This window comes from Schistocerca serialis, chromosome 10, assembly GCF_023864345.2.
Source record: "Schistocerca serialis cubense isolate TAMUIC-IGC-003099 chromosome 10, iqSchSeri2.2, whole genome shotgun sequence".
In the NCBI taxonomy this organism is placed as follows: Eukaryota; Metazoa; Arthropoda; class Insecta; order Orthoptera; family Acrididae; genus Schistocerca; species Schistocerca serialis.
Genome location: NC_064647.1, coordinates 179,513,944 through 179,538,900, shown reverse-complemented (window position 1 = coordinate 179,538,900; position 24,957 = coordinate 179,513,944). Strand labels below are relative to the sequence as shown.

General features: G+C 40.2%; 1 protein-coding gene across 1 annotated transcript in view; it reads right to left on the bottom strand.

Moving 5' to 3' along the window:
• LOC126424776 (nuclear RNA export factor 1-like) overlaps positions 1 to 24,957 on the bottom strand; it is a 234,497-nt gene that overhangs the window by 134,596 nt on the left and 74,944 nt on the right. Inside the window, exons 6-8 of the mRNA XM_050087536.1 lie at positions 21,166 to 21,279; positions 13,245 to 13,371; positions 5,518 to 5,717 (exon numbers count right to left, since the gene is read on the bottom strand). Coding sequence (XP_049943493.1) covers positions 5,518 to 5,717; positions 13,245 to 13,371; positions 21,166 to 21,279 — 441 coding nt within the window. The remainder of the gene's footprint in view (positions 1 to 5,517; positions 5,718 to 13,244; positions 13,372 to 21,165; positions 21,280 to 24,957) is intronic.

The following is a 24,957-nucleotide window of genomic DNA, read 5'->3' as shown; positions in this document are numbered from 1 at the left end:
CTGTGGTTATACCACTCCTTTATATGTGTGGTACCCAATGCTTCATCCCCAAATACTTATCACATCTTGCATGTCATTTCGACTTGAGAATCACCAAGCTTACAACAAAATTTGATGCAATAATCTTGTTATACTTTTTCTGACATATTGCCCACAACACAAAATCCAACGACTGCCACTTACAGATGTCCACTTGTCAACAGCTAACTAGCAACTGGTTGTTTCTGCAGTCCCGAAAAAAATCAGGCATGTGCACTATGTATGCTTACAAACATATAGTGCGGTTGTGGGCCGATAACATTGTTGTTTTCAACAATAAAAATAAGGTCTGATACTTTTTGAACAGCTCACACACACAACAGTAAAACAAACAAGAGCAGGAAAACCCAGGATGGAATAATTACAGTATTATGAAAAGGACAGATTGCTACTCACCATATAGTGGAGATGTCGAGTCACAAACAGGCACGACAAAATGACTGCTAAACAAGTGAGCTTTCGGCCAAAAGGCGTTCTTCTAAAGTAGACAACACACGCACATCCACACAGCACAACACACACACACATGACCACTGGTTCTGGCTGCCAAAGCCAGACAAACAGTTTCACCACTCTCAATGTCCAGACAACATTATGAAGAATTTTTGTTCTAACTTTCAACTGGCTGCAAGTTTCCTGCTTGGCTTATCACCTGTGAAGTCGAGATGAGCGTGAAAGAAATGAATTACAGAAACAAGTCATAGGGGCCTTATAATTCTGAGCTCTCTTATTTCCTAATATATGAAAACCATTTCAGAAACTTTCCCAGGCAACCTTCTCGTCACCATGTAACATTTCATCAAATTGCTTCTCTCTGGAAAGTGTTCAAATCTGCAGACAAACGAAGATACCTTTTTTACTTTCAATTTGGTCAACTGTTAGAATTTTTCCCTCAAGTGTGTATAGTTCTTGTTTTTGTAATTCTTTTCTCGACAAAATTTTTCAAGAGTTATATAAAACCACTTTAGTAGAAAATATAAGATAAAATTACATTCACCACACACTACAGTTGCAGCCACGAATGATAGTGGTCTAGTTTAGGCTCATTCTGTGCACCTGGTGCGAAATCATCCTCCTACAGCCAATGACTGTTCAGCAGTTTTTCTCAACACTCTGCTGCGAGTGTCTTGGCCAGTGCAAGTGTTGAACATAACTGTAGCAGTTATTTGGTGGATTTTTATTCAGTTTCTTGCGATTTGTCATGGCTGATGGTGGTGGTAAGCAACAAATACTTCACGAACAAGCAAAAGACACAATTTACAGGATATACACTTTCTTCGAGAGCAAAGCAGGAAACAGTGGATCTAACACTGATGTTAATAGATTTCAGGAACGCACTGCATAAGCAAGTGGCATCAGCTCGAGAACTGTGATTCATCAATTTCTCCCAGTGTACTTCGTGACGAAAGAGTTCACGGGTGAACAGCCAGGTGTTAGTGACCAATGAGCACAATATTTCAGCAAGCAACAAGCAACCACATTGCTATCATCAGATGCGGGCACCAGGCTTTTATTTGCCCCCTTGCTGGATGTCCTGGTTAAAGGAAGAGCAGAAGGCACGTTGCACAATAGCGTGTACCGTAAGAAGACGCACACCGACCTTTACTTACATGTAAACGACTGCCACTATCCACTGCAGAGGAACGGCATTCTCAAAACATTGGTTCACAGGGCCTGTACCCTTTCTGACAATGAGAGCCTTACCCAAGAACTTTAACATCTCAGGTCGGTTTTCCAGAAAAATGGCTACACAGAGAAGCAAACTGGGAAATCTCTGTGTCCCACACTGACTGTACAATCGGAGGAAGCAGAAGAGGAACCTCATCAGAAAGGGGGCATAGCATTTCATTCTGTTCTGTTGCGCTTTATTGGGAAAGACAGGTCAAATTCTTCAAAAACCTCAAGTGAAGACTGTCTTCCGCCCACCAATTACGACACGGGCGCTGCTTGCTAATGTCAAGGACAATCTAGGACTTTTGGAAACCTGGGGTCTGCCAGATCCCCTGCAAATGTGGTATGACTAACATGTCAAACAGCGCGTACTGTCGAAGATCATTGCCAAGAACATCAATGGCGCACCAGACTGCAGCAGCCCAACAAGTTGGCTGTTGCTGAACATTGCCTCTTGGAATGACACAGAATGAATTACGATCAGACTCAGGTTCTGGCACAAACATCCAAATATTGGGACTGTCTCATTAAAGAATCTATCAATACCTGAGTATAGGAACCGCTGACCAATCGAGGTAGCGGTTACATCCTTAGTAAGGTCTGGGAACCCGCTTTGAACCTGATTAAAAAAAGAAAGAAAACATCCCACCATGAACTGACTTCAAGAACAGTCAGAGTTGCTGAGATGATGTTGCCAGCCCCTGGGTGCGGACTGCAAAGGGAACGGATGATGGATGCTCCACGACTGGGCGTGGACTCCATTCAGAACACCTGGAGATCGGAGAGGAGATAAAAGCCCGGCACCGGCGCCTCGGCGGTCACTTTGTCAGCACACCTGATGATGGCAACGTGGTCACTTGCTGAAATACTGTGCCCGTTGGACAGTAATAATCGGCTGTTCACCTGTGAGCTCGATTGTCAGCTTGAGAACTGTTCCATGGATTGCACTGCCAATGAAGGTAATTTTCTGTCCAGACAAGTGGAAGCCCAGTTTGGAGATGACCAGGGAAACATCTCAGTTGTGGGAAGCCTGTCACAAATTTAGACGACTTCAACAAAGATGTTCTTAGACAAGCTGTATTCAATATGTGTAAGACAGGAGATTTTCCTACAGTCAAAAAAGTTATGGTGAAAATTTGTGAAACTATAAATTTTAAAGGCAGTGTACCTCAATGTGAAGAGTGCTGAAAAACACAGAATTCAAACATGTAAATACATATGACAAAAGAAAATTTTTAATGGAACGTTGCGATACTGCAGCTTCAAGGATACAGTACTTAGAAAGTGTTCTTGAAAGAAGAAAATATGGCAATTAGAAAATTATTTTACTTGGATGAATCATGGGTAAACCAGAACCATTCAAGAAAAGCGTTTTGGAAGTCGAGTGATGGTTTGGGTGGCTTTAAAGTACCAGTTAGTAAAAGGTGGTTGAGTAATTGTGCTTCACATCATTCTGCTTTTGTATCCATTCCAGAAAGCAAAATGGAGTAATTCAGGAGATTATTATTCTGAAGTGAACACAGAGACATTTAAATTATGGTTTAGGAAACAATTTCTCCCTTAAATGCCGGCAAATTCAGCAGTTGTTATGGACAAAGCGAGTTATCACTCAGTTATTGTTAACAAGGCTCCCACAAGAAACACAAAAAAGCCAACATTATGCTGTGGTTTGCAAGTAACGCTGCCAACCAAACTTGGGCCGAATTGTTGAATCTTGAAGGGTTTCATAAGTCTCGTCTAAAAGTTTATGTAATGACTGCATTGCACAGGAACACGGACACAAGTGAAAGGGAATGTCGCAGAACGAAACCCGACATTTAAAACTGCTGACACAGAAAGGCTTGTGCACAAAGTTCTTGACAGCACAACACCTTCAGCACGGTTTGAATGTGGTTAGCACCCAAAATAGCTACACGAGAGGACATGGAGAGGAAAATTTTAATTGACAATCTCCTTGATCCTATCTTCATCACCGTCAAAATACCAGATGAGTCAGACATTGACACGGACTGCAGCGATGAAGATGACGATGGTTGCAGCAACTGAAAACAATGTAAAGTGAGGCACACAAGCATATTCACATTGTATCCCCCCCCAATATCTTCTCTTTCTCAGTCGCAGTTTTACCAGTAATATTGAGATATACTCTGTCTTTTGTGACTGCAATAAAAGTTTTATTTATAACAGAAGCATTCTGCTTTATTCTGAAAGATCTTCTGTGGAGAGTATTTTGGCTTCTACACTGCTGAGACACTTTATTACCTGTTGTAGTTTTGCACATCACTGCACTGGTAAGATCACAGTCAACATTTGTCTTGACTGATCTGTATTTTAGAAAAAAAATAACTGTTTGTGTATAACAGACACACTCAAACAAATTCATTTTTTAGCACATTGCACTTCACAGACACTCAATAGATTTTGGTTTTTATATTTTTATAAGTCCACAATTCACTTTCTGTACTTTATCAACTCTGTCTTGGTTGAGGTGCTTTAAAATAAAGTGAAATGCATCTGGTCTAAGTAAAATGTTTATCACAGTTGCAAAAGATTTTCCAATATTACATACAATATTCTTGTGCTATTAAAATTATTCCCTTCAGAATTCAGAATATAATCTAATTTAACTATGTCTCCGTAGGTATCAGTGACATGCAGTGCACGGCAGCAGTTTTTCTGGTGTTTTATGACAATAATTATCTGTAAACTTTAATTTTGCCACTGGACAGCAGCATTCGTACTTCCATGCACAGAGATGCCCAGCATGAACCACAAATTGCAACTTGCTGTGCCAGACAACACTGCACATCTTACTCCTTTCAATCTGGTCATCTCACCGTGGTAGTCATGTGGTGGTGGGAACTTAACTTTCTCTGCTGTCCCCTAAACACAAGCTTACGAACTATTTGATGTTTACGTCTCTATGCGCATATGGTACCAGCCGTTTGCAACCGGCTACACTGCAATCCCCATCTGTGCCTCTACACTGTGTGGGACTGTGCAGCCCTCCATCGTTCATGGATTAAACTATAACCAAAGCAAAGTACTGAACTGTACTGACCTGAGGGCTGAATAACACTTATATTATATTGTTTCATTTTTGTCACATGTGACATATATAAGGCAGTGAATTCCTTCTATATCCCTTTACGGATGAAAACGTATGTGAAACAAAAGCTAGAGCTAAGGTTCATTTTTCTTCATGATATTCATTATCAGGACAATGAAACTCATAAGAATTAGCTAGTTTTGTGCAATTTACATTTTCAATATTGCACTTTGTTAGACTGTGTTTCCAGAATGAATTTATCACTTCACATTGGAGTGTTCACAGTTTTGAGACTTCTTCTCACATAAAATGTGTTTGACAGACTGGGATTCAAACACCGAACATGGCCTTTTGCAGGGGATGCCTTCACAGCCTCAAATCTGCTGGCTTCACTCTCGCACATATCAAACTTCACTGAAACACTCCTGCGTACTTTCTGGAGTGAGAAAGCCAGGATAAAAGATTTGTGGATTCAGCACAATACTGGGTTCGAGTCTTCGCCTGGCACACACTTTTAACACGGCAGAAATATTTATCTGCATGTCACGTGTACCGAATTGGTGGCATAAAGCTCATTCCAGTGACACACAAATTCACGGAATGGCAATTTTGACACCTGTTAGTTTCTTACTTCCATTGTGGACTGCATCATTTCTGGTTTTAATGATCTCAGGCTGGATGAAACATGCTTAAGCTTTTCAATAGACATGGGAAATACAAACACTGACATTTTAAAACTTTTACGAAGTGAAACTTGCCTCATTGTCTGACACATCCAAAGTTCGTAGAGACTTCCACTTGGAGTGGACCAGAAAATCCCAGAGGAGGGTCAGCGTCGTGATCCCGTTACCCGCGAGTCTGAGGGCAACGAGCCCGGGCGCCGAGACCTCTGCGACCCTCAGCATCTGGTCCAGGATGTGCCAATTATCAGTCGGGTCAAACAGCATTTCCTGGATCTCTTAGAAATGGGAGAAACAGAATCATCAGTGTGATGATCGACATATTTCAAATTTCGTGAATGTTGCCTTCGAGAAACTTTAGATTCACACAACTACTTCCGAGGCAGCAGCTGCTAAACATAATTTTTGGCATATTAGGAACTGCACCCAGGTGCACCGATTTCGGTTATGTTTGACACTGTTTTCAGGTTATTTGTACCAGAAAGAAAGGCTATCACAAACTGTTATACAACACATTAACCACTTTGGTACAATAACATGCTTCACAATTTAGGGACTGGAATACTACTGACGTAATATTTATTATTCTACATGCAGCCACAAAACAGCATGTGAGACATACCTTCTACAGTCTGTTCAAAATTACTTTACGACTGACAGTTCAGCACGAGTGCATGGAGGTGCGATGCAGAGCTGACGCATCCCACACAGAACACGTGTAATCTTATATTAATTTTAATGTGCTAAATCTGGCAAACTATCTGATTTACAAAGACGGAACATGCATCATTGTATCCTGGAACAGCTGTACAATATTTTCATTTTAGTTTTATCTACACAAACTACTTATTATGGTGGTATATGGGCAAGTCATGAAAATGAATTTTCTGATGTCGTGACCAAATTTTCAACATTTGGGAAATTATTAGTTATTGCACTTCGATGTACAAATTCTACAAGCAAAATCTTAAGAATACATTACATCTTCATTCACTCCAAACACGAACTTTGTTAACAGTTTTCTAACACAAGATAATTTCAGTTAAATAAGATGAATAACAGCCTACATGTGTGTCAATTACTTAATGGCCTCATTATGAGAAACAGATCACTAAGTTTTTAATTGAACTGTAATTAAGTTTCTAATCTGCCTACTCCTATGAAACACAACAATAAATACAATTTTTGAGTGTTTATCGTGGTGAGAAAATGTGTCTTAAATACACTAACCAGTATCAAGAGGCAGAACAAAGGTGATACAAAAAACAGTACCTCAGTATTGCAGTAATTATACATTTTGTGTGATATACACTGGATTCCTGAATGCACATCTGGAATTAGCTGCTGATACTGGCGTCATTATTAAAATGTAAAACTTGCGAAAAATAATTTCATTATATACCCACTTACCAATGTAAACTGTGGATTGCAAACATGCAGTTGAATCCGCTTATCCTTCATTTCTATAGTGATAATGAAAAACTGCACTGACATCACTCCCATTACTAATAAAGAAGCCTGAAGGTCATTGTCACTGATGTTTTTTAATGGTCTCCTCCAATGAATTTTCCGAAACAGCTTCATTCTACCATGCTCTTTCTATGATGCATGGTGGTCATTTGACAGCTTTCTTTCAGTCTTCAGAAGTGACACTCCTAACAGCTTCTTTTATGAGGGCTTTGAATGCAGAACGGGTAGATTTATTACTATTCTTTCTGGCAATATAACCTTTAATTTAGGCCCATATTACTCTACTGGGTTTAAATGACAGTGTTACATTGGTAGCCAAATGATTGTATATTCATGTGTTTTTGCCATCTTGTTGATTAAGTATATGCAGAACTGTGGTTCACGGAGAGATATTACTTCCATAAGCTCCACTTTCCTAAGGTTATAACTTACACTGTCGTTAAACTGCTGAAGTCAATCAATCATTTCCTCTTTTTGCTTTGCCATAATAGGTGCCTTCTCAACAATAACTGAATTGTAAAGATCATTACCAAGAACCAATGCCAACTGTTTACTCAGATTCAGAAATAGTGATTTTATGAATCACCCAATAAATCTGATGTGGTTCATTTCTGCATGATAATGTCCTGCTTTCTTTAATTCAGAAAACAAAAGACTGTCTGGGAAGAAACCTTGTGAGGAGTCTGCATGAACACGAATAACTCTGCACCCTTACCAGAAGACATTGATATTGAGCTTCTAGTTGTGTTGTCTGTCCAGCATTGCCAGAACTGACCCACATTTCACCAAGCGATACTCGCTTCATCGATATTCACGCCACAGATCTGCCTTAAAAATTGGAATCGTCATGCAGCTATATCGTCCCTCTCCATTAACAGCTTATAGCCAGAGAAATGCCCACAAAAGAACACCAGGTTATGCAAAACTTTTAAGTTATGTGCACCTTCCTTGAAACAAATCTGATTACTTAAGGGTGATCAATAATAATAATGATAATAATGATAATAATAATAATAATAAGCCTGAAGATGAATCACATCTCCATCAAATGACTCTATATTGGTAATCTGTTTACCTATATAACATTTTTTCCCTTTTAGCTTCAATGTTTTCCAGATTCCTTTTCTTTCTCAAATATTTCCTTGCCAGTTTTCACAACAGTGTTTCTCTTTAAGACCTCGTTAACAGCGAGCAACAGCGCACCATTAAATTTTTCAGTCTCAAAGTAGGCATGTAACACTCACACCGTTTGCCTCTACTAACCTCGAACGGTAATCCTCCGGCCGAGAAAGACGTTTAACTTTTCTAACTACAAAATTAAAAACAAACAAAATCAAATGATTCAACGATCACACATGACAGCAGGCACAGTGCAGGCACGAAGTGTGTGGTGTCGAGTGCGAAGTTTTGGCACTAGTGCATGCTTGCTTCCACTACAGGTCTCCTGGTACGGGTGGATTGCATGTCACACCTCCCACATGGGCCTCCGCCTTACTGCTCCCTTGTAACTGTTAATCATGAAGTAATTCTGAACAGACTATAATTTAACATTACTTATATTTGAAGTGAGAGTACAAAAATGTGTTCAAATAAACACATGATTTTCTGCGCGATCTGTGTTTATACTGCAATGGAACAGCTTAATTCTTTAAGAGAAATTGTAAGAAAATGACTTGCAACTACTTACTTCTGATGGAGTTTCAACCACAACTTTGTTTCAATACAGTAGTGCACATCAGTACAAATGTAAGCACTTTTTTTTTTGTAACGGCGTGGTCCGCGTCTCCTTTACTGCCCAAATGCACAATTACAGTTTACATAAAGTGCGAGTCCGATGCACTGAACCGAGGCTGTGCGTAGTCGTCAAGTGAATGGCACATGAGAATCCAGTTTACACAGCAAACTGTAGAAGTCCTCGGGTGAAGCAGGAGTCGATGTCATCATTAAGAACATAAACAGCATGTGAATCTGCTGGAGTCAGCTGCACTAGCCTCGTTACGCAGCTCGAAGTCCACGAGTTCACACTACGTGACCCTACATGTGGAAGGGGGAAAAGGGGTGGACTGTTGTACAGAGTGCCGCTATCTGTAAAATTGTGTGAAACTGAGAGCCACTTGTGGTGCAATTTAGGGAACTGTATCTTTCGAATTGCTGTCAGAGGAGTGGACAGGTACAGCATTTTCTTTTGGTACTGACAACCAGAAGTTGGTCTTAAAGCTGACAAGAATTAATTGTTAAAAAACAGTGCAAAAACAGGTGTGCCATCATACAATTAAGTTTCTTAAATATCTAAAAGCTGTCCAACATCAGCTTTACAAAATCTAGCAATTTGTGTTCTTGCAAAAAGACAGATGCTCTTTAATTCATAAATATTTTCTGCAAGCATAGGAACAGACCTTAAACATCCATTACCATGATTGTGTTTATTCCTACATTTTTTTATTCATTATCTTAATACTATTGAGAATAACTGAAAGGCCTGTAAATAACAGTTAGATACACTATTTCATTTACATGATTATAAAACAGGATAATTTGCAATTACGTGCATACATTTCTCCATTCCATTAAACCAATAATTTCAAATGAAAAAGAACATTGCTTTCATATGAAATATGCAAAATTATCGAACTGTAAGTCCTAGAAAAACACTCGGCAAAGTTGAGACCAATTATTCAAACTGTAAATAGTCCAGTAGTTAATAATCCTTAATGTCATCGTACAGCTGTTGGTTGCATCAAATAATGTAACTTTAGCACTGAAACTTCCACAAAAATTCGTAATCAAAATAATTACGCATTTTATCTGAAATTCGCATATTTCAAAAGCAAATGTTCAAAACCACTACCTTACAAAATATCATATGAAAAGGAAACAGTGTCAAACATTTTCTAAATTACTCTTTAACTCATTGTTACACTCCGTCTTTGTGTATATGTAATTTTTCATCATAACTTTGTGAACGTATTAATATGAGTAATGAACTTGTCCCTGTGTGTTGTAACGTTTTAATATAAAGGACCTATGCTAGGCCAAGCAAGTCAGTTGCTTTTGGTCAGATGGTAAAGTATGGAGTATATTAGTAGTTGTAAAAGTTTGAAACAAGAAAATGTACCTATTATTTTAATCAATATGTAAAAAGTTTCTGACAGTGTGTTTACAGACTGAAACAACACAAGATTCCATGAGTTAAGATTCAGTGGCCAATTTCATCAAATGAGAATTCTTTAAATTCAATACACTCCTTTTGCTGTAACATTCTAAGTGCAAGAATCCCAAAGGTCATTGAATAGCTTTTTGCCAGATGTTTTGTTATCAACGTTACATGGCAGTCTTAGCACACTCTCCAGTAGAATAAATGCTTCTTTGGCCTTTACTACATGCCACAGGGCTGAATTTATCGAAAGTATGCAAAGTGAGCCAGCAATTCTATCACTGGTAGGAACTGCTTTGCTGAGTACTGAGGGCAGACCTTTGCCGTGAAGGGTCATAAACAGGATTTATTATTATTATAAGAAATCTGTTTAATTTCTGATCAACAGTATGTTCATGCAACCAGATAACAACATTAACAGACTCTCCTTACAGTTCTGAGTCAAATTCGGTTCTGCATTACTACTTAGGTTTCCTCAGTTAGCAAGTCCCAGTATTGTGGAACTTTGCCATGGGTGGTGCTCCACAGAGTGCAGCCATGTTTGCAGACTCTGGGCCCCTGCCTATTCTGACATCACAAGCATCTGTCTGATGCCCCCCGGAATATCCAACATAAACCAGCACCACAGCAATCCAAATAGAACATAATTTTCTTTTAATTACAAATACCCCGTGATTCAACTCTCAGCTTTATATCAATAAACATTTGCACCCTTACAGTACCATACAGATAACCACTGGCACTGTAGTGTCCCGTAAAACTTACAGAATTTTGTGTTTTTGAAAATATACTTTGCAGTGTTTACATGCTAGCTTACTAGACTGAACTGTGTTGGGGAGAAGGGGGGGATGGGGGGAATTGTTCAATTGTTGCTGTTAATCCTTGGGAGCAAGCAGATCTCATCAAGGATGCTAATTTTCTGGTTGTATCTCCAACTAAATAAAAACCAATTTTTTCATGCCACACAAATTTTGAGTTTGTTTTTTTGAAAGGCATATTCAGTGGCCTGAAATATATTCATATCGGTAATTATGTGTGTAGCCTTTTGCTTTATGTACTAGACAATGTACTTTCAGATTAGAGACAGTTCTAGCACTTTCTGAATTTGTAAGCACAGCACTGAGAGTATGAACACACATTTTCTTCATATTGCAATTGGAAAGTTGTTGCCAACTATTGTGCAAAGGCTGTCCATTATTACATTATACGAAGTCAGAAAATGCTAGAGCTGTTTCTAATACGAAAGTTCAGTACCTAGAATGCAAAGCCCTGATACACACACAGATATGGATATGCTTCAAGCCACTGATGGCAAAGCCTTATGGCAAGATAAATTTGGTTTTATCCAACTGCACATAGATTAACATAACATGGAAATTATCAACATAGTATTACACATAATTTAGGATGACAGATCAACAGAAGTTATCGATGCTCGCCACTTACATTTATGAAAGGCTTCTACTGATTATGATTGAAGTATCAGTCTACATTACACTGCTAGCTGAAGTCTACACATCTGCAAGTTCAAAAAGCTTACATTTGTCAAGAAGATGCAAATATATGCACATCAAAGTAAACAGTAAGTCAACAATTACGGAAAGGACAGATTGCTTCTCGCCGTAAAGATGACATGTTGAGTTGCAAACAGGAAACTTAATGTTACACATTAAGTTTTTGGTCAAAGCCTTTATCACAAACGAAAAACAGACACGCATTCACACAAGCAAGCCCACCTCATACACACATTACCACTATCTCTGGTTGCTCAGGCCAGAATGAAACTGAAATGTATCAAATAGGAGAAACAATCTGTAGTGGAGTGGTGAAGGAGGAAGGCCAGCATGTTACGAGTGGGGGAAGAGGAAACAGTCTACCTAATAGTGTGCAGGGACTAGAGGTGGCAGACAAGGCTACCTGATGCAGAGTCAGGAGGCTGTTGGGGAGGGACAGATGAGAAAGAAAGGAAAGGAAAGGGGAGGAGAAGAGATGGGGAAACATCAGTGAGTGCATTACCGGAGAGCAGTGCACAGTGAGGGTGAGGGGATGGGAAGGTGGGAGCAAGTGGCAGGACGGAAGGATGAAAACTGTTGGGTGGAGGGTGAGGGGACAATTACAGGAGTGGAGAATGTTTTAGATCATTTTTACTACTTTTCTTCTCCCCTAATACTTGTTATGTACACAGATTTGGCTTTCAGTTCTCTCTTTTTTTTATTTGTTAGGGAAACTCTAGCACAGTCCAGAAGAGGATTTATGACAGAATTTTTCTCAGTGTTCATATGGCAAGTTACAGCTAATGACAGTCGCCTTCTGCACACCAGCTTCTGCAACTGATGTGACAGACAGTAACTCTGACATTTGTCATCACTTCCAGTCTCTTCTGATAACCTGTTTCCATTCTAATCATCTGCTGAAAACAATAATGTAGTACACAAAACTTCAGTAACCCCCCCCCCCCCCCCCCACACACACACACACAAAAATGCACTAAGAGTGCCGCAGTACTGACAGGCTATGAATTCATCTTATTCACTGTTTGTATCTTCTGAAAGCTCTTCCACATTAAATGAGCTGACAATTTCCAGATCAAATAAACCTTACATGATGTAATGAAGAGCACAGGAAGTTAAGTATCAGTTCTCAAGGACGTCAGAAATGCAGGGAGAAAATAACACTAAGCCCAACTGTTCCAGCTGGAAAGCAGTGGGGCTGAGGTGATCAGGTATAAGCAAACAGCTGAGGCATCAGCAGTCAGGGAGACAGGTCCTAGTGTACGCAGCCCTACTGTGTCAGCTGAGGGGCTCACACATATGTAGACTGCGTGCAAGTGGGCTTCCGGTGGGTAGCCTGCAGGCGAGCTGATGGGCGCCCACTGACCCCGAGGGCGGCGACGGAACAGACTACTCTAACTGAACACTGCAGTCCGCAGGCTCTATAACTTCTGCAAATTTCTGATAATGTTTGGCAAGTGAGCTATAGAGTTTTGTTGTGCAGATAGTTTAGCTTAATTACAGTTACAGAACCAATGATGTAAAAGCAAAGGAGGTTTGTGTGTGTGTGTGTGTGTGTGTGTGTGTGTGTGTGTGTGTGTGTGTGTGTGAGAGATAGAGAGAGAGAGAGAGAGAGAGAGAGAGAGAGAGAGAGAGAGCGCACGCAGCCACAAAAAGTATGTTGTACTCACCAGGAATACTGTTTATATAAGAGAGATCCAAAAACTTTTTCGGACTGTCCAGTCTTCTTGAAATAATTTCTTTCAGAGCTTCTGAGAGGTTGAAATTTTTGCTGAACAGTTTGATTGTCATTTCAATCTGTCGGATTAAAAAAGCAAAATTTTGTCAATGAGCAGAAGTAACACAACATTAAAATGAAAATACTGTTTATGAATCCAAAGAACATAACAATACTATTCTTACGTACAAGCAGTATTTAGCTTTGTAGCTGGTTTTAACCGTCAGGAACAAAATTTGACACCAAACAAAGTTAGAACCTTCCTCACAGCACATGGGTCCGAGTGAGCTGCCTACACCCCCCCCCCCCCCCCTCCATCATTCCTAACCTTTACTGACCTATATCCATCCTACCAGAGAAAGGGAACTATTGCTCTAAAACCTAGCCACAGATTTTTAATCTTCATGCCTATTTTCCACTTTTCAACATGCCTATTGGTAGAACGTGTTTCCTCTACTGTCAGGTAAGTTATGGCAAGCAATTCCATCTCTCTGTAATTTTACAGTTACGACATCACAGCTTCTAGGTGTGTCTTGGGTAAATATGTGGAACACAGTCCTCCAGTAAATGTCAGAATGCTGTTGACGACAGTTCTGGGGAGAGAACAAAATGCAGTTCACGTACCTGTCTGCAGTACATGGGCCCATGTGACAGGCTGTGGCTGCAAGAGATGGCCCGATTCTCTTCAATTACCTTTATACTTATAGGACTTCCGGCACAGTGCCCAGACATTAATTTCCTAAAGCAGTATGATGCAATTCTCAAAAACATTCCAGAAAATCATCTCCAAAGGTTAGATTTCCAAGCACTGTTAAGCACTAAACATTTTCAACTAATCTGAAAGCATACAAGGTGCAAAATTAAGGGCACATAAGTGGCATTTCTGGCACCAACAACAGTTCTAACACAACTGGCCATCGAGTTTAACTGAGTTTCAAACACAAGTACAATTATGTTGTTCTGTGCAGTATCGACTTTATGCCAGAGTTTATCAACTGTAGTGGATGGCAAGTGGTATCGTGTCAGTCTGTTGACAACCTTTTGGATATTTTTGATGGGTACGAGATCTGAAGACTGTACCAGTGAGGGCAACAGTCGAACACCCTCTATATCAAGTTATCGACGACATGTGGTTTCACATTGTACTACAGGGGCAGAAAGTCACTGTACCCGACTACTGCTATTTCTTGCAACCTCACCTCCGTCTCGCACTGAGAGGAAAGTGACTGCACCTTCTGGAAATGCATCCCATTATCCCACATGACACTGCAAAATGCCATACAGTGGCAGCTCCTGCATATGTCAGGGTGGGAGATACTGGAACATCTACTGTATTCACACAAAATTAGTCATGTGGTCAGAACTTGTTTGCCTAAATGAAGGAACCTCCTCGTCACGCGTACTACAACATGAGAGAAGGCATCATCCGTGCCATAAGGCGGACCTTGTGTGACAGATATGGATGCACTGACAGTGTACCTGTGTGGGTGAGCTGATCGCGATGTGGGATACTTATACCGAGAGCCTGTGATACGATAAATGTCAGTCAATAAAGTCTGGCATGAATTATAACAGTCTTGCCACTATTTTTTATCCAGCCAATCTAAAAACTGCTGCCTCATCCCATATGCCATTAAATGTATCTCTGCTGCTTGCTCTGCTATATTAAACTAGTAAACCATCGATTCTAAAAGAATCAAAAATGCTCATGTATAAAACAACTTCAAACATATGATTACTTTAGTAATGATTTAGTATGTTAACATTTGATTTTAAGCATGTAAGCGAGGAAAAAATAAGGGAAGTTTTGAAATTATTTGTCGGAAGTCACTAAGTGCTCTCATTATGAAATATTGGGTGCTATAATCTGCGTGAGTTGCGCTCAGTTTTAAGCAAAACCAAGTTTTTAACACATCTCAATATTTATGGCATCATATCTCTTGTACTGTGAGTCATACAATGATATAATGTTGCAGGTACATTCAGTAGTACACAAGGATACTGCCTGCAAAATGTGTTATGAACAGAGTTAGTGATAAAGTATTACTATATTAAAATATTTTACCTATGCAGAAGTTAACTGCATGAATAGTTAAAATGTAGTAAGGGATAAATTCTTTTCCCTTAATCATTTTGTGTGTGTGTGTGTGTGTGTGTGTGTGTGTGTGTGTGTGTGTGTGTGTGTGTGTGTGGGGCGGGGGGGGGGGGGGGGGGGGGGGTTGTCAGGATGGAAAAGATTTGTAAAGGTTTCAAATTACATGTAAAGTTTGTTGTTGATAATTCTTCCGGGTTATAAGGCCATGGTCCATGGAATTCTTCAAGAATTGAAGAATTCCATGGACCACGGCCTAATAACCCGGAAGAATTATCAACAACAGTACCATCCGGTCGTGAAAGCCTTCATTGTATGATATGTAAAGTTTGTCAGAAGTCGCTAGGTGCTCTCATTTTCAAATACGAATTATTAAAGTCTGGGTATCTGTGCACTAAGAGTTCTGCTGCATCAAGATATAGACACAGTTTCTAATTGTAATACTAATCGTATTGTGTGTTACATTTTTCTTGTAAGATTATAATTCTTAATGAGTAGATTATGATATCACTTTAAATTTTTAAATGTGTTCAATAATTATGTGAAACTCTGTAAATGAATTTCTTCTTGCCCCTGGACATGTTAGACTAGCAAACTGTAAATAGTAGTGGGTTACAGGATAGTCAGTTGATAATACAGACAGCCAACTTCTGTCAATGTCACGACACTTACCAAGAATCATCTCCTTCATTTCAAATTCTCTGAAATAGTCTTTCTGCAACATTATTTTTCAAACTTTGTGATCTCTTGTCAATAAATGTGGGGCCCTAATGGACAAAAAATTTTTAATAACTGAAGCTTTGAACCATTTCTTGCACTTCACAATGTTCTACCTCAAGCTTTGTTGTGATTTCATTCATAGTGACATGTCAGTCTTCTCTAATGAACTTATCAACTCTTTCCTTGATAGATACTCGTCCTAAGTACGTTGTTCGTGGGTAACTGCAACAAACGCATAGCTGCTGAAGCGCGCGCGCGCGCCCACACACACACACACACACACACACACACACACACACACACACAAAAACCTTGGAATCCCCACTGAAGTCAGGGATGAATTTCCTTTCCTTTAATAAGGAACTCGACGACAGTGAGCTGTCAAAACAAAACACTGCTGTCAACACACACTGTGAAGTATACGCGGACAAGGAAAAAAAAATCCTGGATTTCCCGGTTAAAAACACACAATTTTTCCATGCAATTAAGTGACAGTATATTTTCTCTTGGAACTGTAAAACTTATCACTCCTTTGATGGTTATGTTTTTATACACGGATGTAGAATTTCCCGGCACTTTAGAAAACGAAACTCAGGAAGAAAACTCCTTTTGGAAATATTTTTGATGTGCAGCAACATGTATGCTGCATATTTTTGTATTACGAAAATATAAATTCTAATTCCACCAAACACCGCATGTTACTTTCCGAACCATTGTAATCAAGATTGCGATGCGCTTTTGTAAGACATTCATAGCTCATGCTATGTGATCCTGCCAGCCGATGACAGTGAATATTCAGACCACAGGACACGTGATGTAGTCAGCTAATAGCAACATCACTTATGTAGTGCGAATACACAAACAGGAAAAGTTAATGTTTTAAATTAATATACATAGTGTTGCTACAAGAAAAGCTAAGCTTTCACATATAATGTTGATATTTTTTGCGCGTGTTACACTTTAATATATATCACACAAATGTGCCAGTAAAATTTTTAGCCGATTCCAGTGACTTGGCCTTGAAGTTCTCCACAAATAAATTAGCTACTGCAGAGGAGAGAGAGCCTCCCACAGCACTATATCAATTTGCTCATAATGACGACATGAATGTCTGATCTGGGCTCAAAATGGCTCGTCATCAAACGCTCTGTGATTTAAGAAATTCATTGTACATTCTCGCACATAGTTCAACTTGCGTAAAAGGAAATTTACTTTGAAAGTAACGCTTTTCAAACCACCATAAGCAATATTTTCCTGTGACCTGTTAGAAATAGGTTCACTTCAGTAGTCGTCAGAGAGCGCAAGATAACAGGCACCATCGCACTTTGGCAGCTGCTATGACGCAGGAAGCCTGTATGTTCGTACGAGTAAAACAATAAAAGATCTTACATTATGTCACAAAAGAAAAAAGTCAACAGACGATACTCCAAGAGCATCGGAATTTTGTGAACCATACTAAAATGGCATATTTAAAGTGCGTACTTAAAGAGCACATTCGTAAGTCCAGATTCCCAATGAAGTAGGCCTCGACCTGACATTAAGCTTTTCAGAGAGGGTTTCGGGATGTACAATTTTCTTGGAGCACCAGCACTGTATTAACTCATTTTTTATTCTTTATTATGGCACAATGCCATATGTGCTAGAAGATGAAAACGTGCACTTGAAATGCAGTGAGCAGTTGAAATTGGCCAATAGTGTGGAACTAAACACTTTGTTTCAAACACGTTGACTGCCTCAGTGTAAAAGATTAATAAAAGCCAAATTTCTTTAGCAAACTGACAAAAATAACTTCATTGTTCTACAAGGCGATTAATACATAGCTGTCAGAAAAGTGGAAATCCCCCCCCCCCCAGCCGCACACCCCTCCCTTGAGCGTTTGAGATACGTCAAAAAATTAAAAAATCTAATTTTCAAAAATATGTTTATTTTGTAGTGCACATCTTTCTGAAGAGTCTGATACATAAAACATATATGTTTGAGGAAATGTAAGACATGCTATTTGGTCTTAAGTGTGCCAGAGTGCACTGCCACCCCTCTTCACACAGCATTCTTCTATCGCACATCACTGTATTTCGCTCCGTGGGATTGAAACGTGTATATTTTGTACTGGATGCCATCAAACCATATTCAGAACAGTGGAAATTAAAATGTCCTGTGGTGCCTCTCCTGCTCCCAGTCGCCCGGTTTGACATCCTGCCCCTCAACTCACAATTAAAACTAGATGGGAATATTTGTTATTGGAAGAACAAGAACTCTTCAGAAAATTTTCGCTCTTTATTGCCTGTTAGCTAACAACTTTCTGTTTTGGGTGACATAAAATTAAATATAGAATACGTAAAACCAGTAAAGGCAAGACACAAGCAATACAGTACACATTTCTTCAATCCTTAGCTGCTAGCATTGTTCTCTCTCTAATCTTGCTACTGCTTTACATAACGTGCTTTCCTTTCTGCGACAGAATCTATTACCTCATCAAAGTTCGTCAAACGTTTTGCTACATGAAAAATCGAAATATCGTTGTTTAACACTGCATAAGCTGTTAATACAAATAGTACCCAAGACTGGTGTGGTTTCTCAATCTGATTACGTCTATTTTGTCACTGTCTGCTAAATAAAACAAAATAGGCCTTTCTAACACTGCAGAAATTGTAACATACACCAAATAAACCAGACTGCTTTGGCACAAATGGTCATTTTTATAACACGTCAGAATATAATTCACAAAGACCAACATAAAATGCCTATTAGACCTACTACAAGCAAAAAGCTTTATGTTAGAAAATAGTTTCACATTTCATTCATACGTTCCAGTTGCTCGAGCATGAGATCGAAAAGTAGTAGTATGAGATTTTAATATAAATTTGGAATTGTCACATACTTCCCTAATTTGTGTAATGTCCCTGTTTCCTCTCCTTCCTCGTTCTAACAATCTTGTCATGACTAATTCTGGAACTATTCCTGCCTTTGTCACCTCGCTACTTCCAGAATATAATTTAAGCGTCTGCTAGACGGAGACTGTACAACTGGCCCTTACTAGTGTAGCGGTCTGGTCAAAAATTTTCTGACAAAATTTCATTTTCCTGGATACACCGAGAAGATAATACGTAATCTTTCTTACCTGTTATTCCTGTTAGTCATTTATTTCCACTCTGGTAGTCTGAATCTAGGGATTTCCCTAGTAATAACAACAACACTGATCATTCACAAACCCAATCAACCACATAATCAGACAACAATTGGCGTTCACTCGTTCAGCTTTACTCTGCTCAGCTTGTATAGCCCGGTCCCCTTTTGCCTGCAGGAAAGTTTATTTCTAGATGCGACGAGGATTCCCCTAACATCACGTACACTATCCACGCATTCAAAAATCAACTTACGATTTATTTTATTTTATTTATTTATTTTTTTTTTTTTTTACCATGGGACCAAGCTTCTGATGTCATCGGTCCCTAGGCTTACACACTACTTAATCTAACTTACACTAAGGACAACACATACACCCATGCCAGAGGGAGGATTCAAACCTCCGACGAGGGGAGCCATGACAAGTCGCCTCAGACCGCATGGCTACCCCGCGCGGCTTATGATTCATTCAGAAATCAACTTACAGAGTGTGTTCAAAAACCAACAGGGATGTGCATCAAAATCATATGAGTAATCAATAGACCAATGTGCGCTGGATGCTAGGCACTTTGTGAAACTAGAATATGATTTTGGCGCCCCCCCCCCCCCCCCCCCTCATAGATCATGGCCCGCTGTGCATGCATGAATCTGGCACCTTGGGCGCAGCAGCCACATTTTTGTAGCCAGAAATGGGAGAAGGTACTACTCATACGCCACTCAAATGTGCATGCACATGAGCCCGCTCGTAACTGCTAAAATGAATCTAATGTAAACAGTTGTCACATAACGCTCATCGGAGGCAATTTGTTGTTACGAAGCATTGCATGGTCTTCCTAAAACCTTTGACACATTTTGCTGTTGGCAAATGCTTGTATGAGCACTGTGTTTTGTTGTTGTATATGGCACATTTCCTTTGCAAATTATGTTTTACTTTCTTTTTTTTTTTCCATTCACGTTTTATTGTTGCAGTAGTATTCCTTTGTTGAATATTGATTCTTACCAGTCAAAATTACAAAAATTTTACTGAAAACTAAAACAATGAAAAATTCCCAGAATTCTAAAAAATTCACAGGTTTTTCCTGGTTTTCTCCCAGATGAAAAAATTCCCGGGTTTTTCCCGGATCTCCCGGGTCGTATACACCCTGTTGTAAGAAAAGGTTACTCTTGGCTTTTAGTATGTTATGCTGTATGAACTGAGTGACTGTAACAAAACCAATCACACTGCATTCCATAAGACTTCATTAAGTCAATCAATGTCGTCTACAAGCAGGCACGGACACTGTGCTAGTGTCACTTCTAGCAAGGTGGATAATTGTCACGCTCTTTAACACAATCTTTTGGATTGAACTCTCATAAATATGTGAGGTTTTTAAGTATCTGCTCTAACATTGTTCTGCACCACTGTGAAAATTAAGTCTGTATCCCTCAGATGTGCTACACTGCAAATAAATTAAAAACAAAAAATGTTGAATATTGTTCACCTACACTTGGTACCAACACCATATGGTGACAGCAGAGTGGCAGCATAAATCAAAAATCAATAGGTATGTTATAGTGCAAAAATATACTGAAGACCCATTTACACCGAACGACTTCATACAGTTAAAAAAAATTAACCACTGTTTCTCTCAGCTGACAAATTTACAAAACAACAGTTTTAAGACATAGCATCTACTATGGAATTAAAGCAAGTAAATTAACAAAAACTGATCTCCAAACAGTCCAAAGTAAACAAACGAGTTATTTACTTTACACTATTGACTAACACCTAGTATTACTTCATACTACTTATATACTACATACTATACTACTTATATTACTATACTGCTCATATTACTTCTTCAAAGTTGCCAACCCTTTATCAACATGGTGATTCAGACTGTTTTAAGGTCAGTTATTAAATTTACAAATAACTGACAAAATTACACCAGATACCAACCTCATCAAATTTATCAGAGACATACGGCACTTTAAGATCTCTCCTGCAAAGTGTTCTCAGTGCCAAACCGCACATATTCACAAAGAATGTTATGTGTAGATTTTCCATACGAAACTGCAAAAGAATGGTCAAAATATAGATATGAGTGTAAATACAAACAGAACAGTACAAAAGTGTGCTGAAATTTTACAAAAAGTCTTTTTGCAAGCAGAGGAAAACATACACATACAAAAGAGGTCAGAGGCATTACTTTCGAGAACGCTTGTTACAGTGACTGCCTCTTACGCTTGTACAAAAACAAATACAGAAATACACACATCGAACCAATCACAGAAACATTTTTCTCACTCAGATGTTTATATTCTTAAAAGCATGATTTTAAAAGGAACAAAAAACTTCTCTCTTTGAACACAGTACACTGCTGCTTATTTTCTAGATCATGTAAATATATCAGTTCCAACTCAAGTTATAATTTTTTTTATAAGGATTTTACATTTCCTCAGTGGAATCTTTTGAAGATTTTCTTACATCAGCTGACAGTTTTTAAGCTTTGATCACACTGGTCTTTTTCGGAGCTACATTTTGATGCAAAATCAAATGTACAAATGCACTGTATGTAGTCTTTCGTACACCTAATGATGTCTCTGTCTATAGATATGCCACAAAATTATAAACAGTCTTCTCCAAAGGTGGAATGCAGTCTACTACCAAACCTCAAATGAAGTGGTTTGAGGAACCGTCATAGTAAGGCCTTTACAAAAATCTCACAAAATTGTTTTATGAAAAACTTCACACGAAATTTGCATTTTTTCCTCAAACACTCAACGTAAACAAACTGCAAACACCATTGTCACAGATTAACAATAACAAACGACAAATTTTAAATCACACTAATTTCACATCTGAAAAGCACAATCCAGTGTCCATCCATACAAATTTAAAAGACAACTCTCATAAACAAGAAAGGAACAGGTCAACAACCGACATTTGGCCACAGTCTGCAACTCTGCTAATTTCCCCATCCTCAAGAGTGTTCATTTGCAGCAGTTTGCCACACAACAATTACCATGCTTGACGAAGGGTGAGCTAAAATTGGATTTGCAACAGAGGCTGGTTGGTTTAAAAGAGGAGGGAACATACCAAACTATGAGGTCATCGGTCCCTTGTTCCAAAGGACACAATGCCGCAAGGGTGAGAATAAGACACTGAGACAAAACAAAACATAATGAAAGGAAAAACTACAACAATGACTGAAGGGCAACAAACACTTAAATGCACAAAAGGGGACATGAAAACCACAAAGACGCAAGAAACAGGTAGAAGATGTTAAAACAAGAAAGCATGTTACCACGGCTGGCTGACCATGAGGATAAAAAGGAAAAGCCAGCCACTCTGCAACATATTAAAACCCCCACCCTGAAAGCACTGCGGTGGAGGACACATAGGGACAAAGGATGTGTGCTAAGACTTAGAGCAAATGATAAAACTCACACTCACGAATAAAACGTAAAACTAAAGCTGCTGTTGAGGCACTGTCGCCCAACACCAAAGGTAGGGTGCTGGGAAAGGAAAAAGTTCGCCACAGAGCGACTAATACTGAGTCGTCCAGCAAGAGATGGATGACCGTCATTCATGAGCCACAGTGACACTGAGGTGGGTCCTCGTGATGGAGGAGGTAACCATGTTTCAGCCACGTATGGCCAATGCGGAGCTGACAGAGAACCACAGAGATGCGAGAGGTGCGCATAGAAGTCTTCCACACATTCGTAGTTTCCTTAATGGCATGCAACCTGTTGTGCATACTGAGGTTATGCCATTCCATCTCCCAAAGCCACAAAACCTTGCGGCGTAATACTGAATGCAGGTCAGTTTCACAGAAGCCGACCTCCATAAGCAGTTTCCGCATGGCACGTTTAGCCAGCCTGTCGGCAAGTTCGTTGCCCGAGATTCCGACATGACCTGGGATCCAGACAAATACCACTGAACGACTGGACCATTCCAGGGCATTGATGGACTTCTGGATGGTCACTACCACAGGATGAAGAGGGGAGCACTGGTCGATAACTTGTAGGCTACCCAAGGAGTCAGTACATAGGAGAAATGACTTGCCTGGTCATGAGCAGATGTGCTCAAGAGCACGAGATATGGCTACCAGCTCTGCAGTGAAAACACTGCAGCCATCGGGCAAGGAGTGCTGTGCTATATGTCCTCCACGAACATAGTCAAACCCAACGTGACCATCAGCCATCGAGCCATTGGTGTAAACCACGTTTGGCTTCGGTACATGTCGAGAATTGAGAGGAAGTGGCAGCGGAGAGTTGCAGGGTTAACTGAGTCCTCAGGGCCATGTGAAAGGTCCAGGCGAAGCTGCGGCCTAGGTGTACATCATGGAGGTGTATGTGAATGAACCTCGAGTACAGGTGGTAAAGGCCAGGACTCCAGTTTGGAGAGAAGGGATCACACACGAATTGCAATTGTAAGCCCTGACCTCGGACGCTGATGCGGGAGGTGAGCCGCCGTGGGCAGGAAAAGGAGACAGTAATTAGGATGTGCAGGAGAACTACCAACGTGTGCAACATAACTGGAGAGCAATTGCACACACCTAACCTGCAATGGAGGGACTCCGGCCTCCATCAGGACTCGTCCTAAAAGCACCTGCTGCTAGGTGAATGCCACAATGGTGCACTGGATCGAGTAAACGCAACACTCGGGGTGTCGCCGAACCGTAAACCAGACTCCCATAGTCAAGACGGAATTGAAAAAAGGCCCTGCAGAGTTGCAGCAGCATAGAGCAATCTGCACCCCAGTTGGTGTTGCTCAGGCAGCGGAGGGCAATGAGGTGCTGCCAGCACTTCCGTTTAAGCTGACGAAGGTAAAGAAGCCAAGTCAATTGGGCGTCAAAAACCAGTCCTAAGAATCAATATGCCTCCACTACAGTGAGTGGATCATCATTAAGATAAAGTTCCGGTTCCTGACTAATGGTACAATGCCGACAGAAGTGCATACCACACGACTTTGTGGCCGAAAACTGGAAACCGTGGGCTACAGCCCATGACTGCATATTGTGGATGGCTCCCTGTAAGTGCTGCTCAGCAACACCAGTACTGGTGGAGCAGTACAAAATGCAGAAGTCATCTCCATACAGAGATGGTGAGACGGATGGCCCTACAGTTGCTGCGAGACCTCATTCTCCTGGGTATGGGGTGAACTATGGGAAGCACCAACTCGGACACGGAAAGTACCAAGCGACAGGAAATTTTGGATAAGAATCGGGAGTGGGCCTCAGAGACCCCACTCGTATAATGTGGCAAGGATATGATGTTGCCAGCTAGTCTCATACGTAAATAAAAAAAGACAGTAACCAGGTTTGGCATCTGGAAAAGGCTGTTCGGATGGCAGACTCACGGGACACAAGATTATCAGTGGTAGAGCGACCCTGGCAGAAGCCACCCTGACATGGAGACAGGAGACCATGTGACTCCAGGACCCAACCCAACCGCCAACACACCATATGTTCCAGCAAATTACAAAGAATGTTGGTGAGGCTGATGGGATGATACTATCCACATCAAGCGGGTTTTTACCAGGTTTAAGCACCGGAATGATGGTGCTCTCCCGCCACTGCGATGGGAAGACGCCACCACACCAGATCCAGATGAAGATGACGAGCAGATGATACTTGCAGTCAGATGAGAGATGTTTAATCATCTGACCATGGATCTGATCTGGCCCAGGAGCTGTGTTGGGGCAATGTGCAAGGGCACTGAGAAGCTCCCACTCTGTAAATGTGGC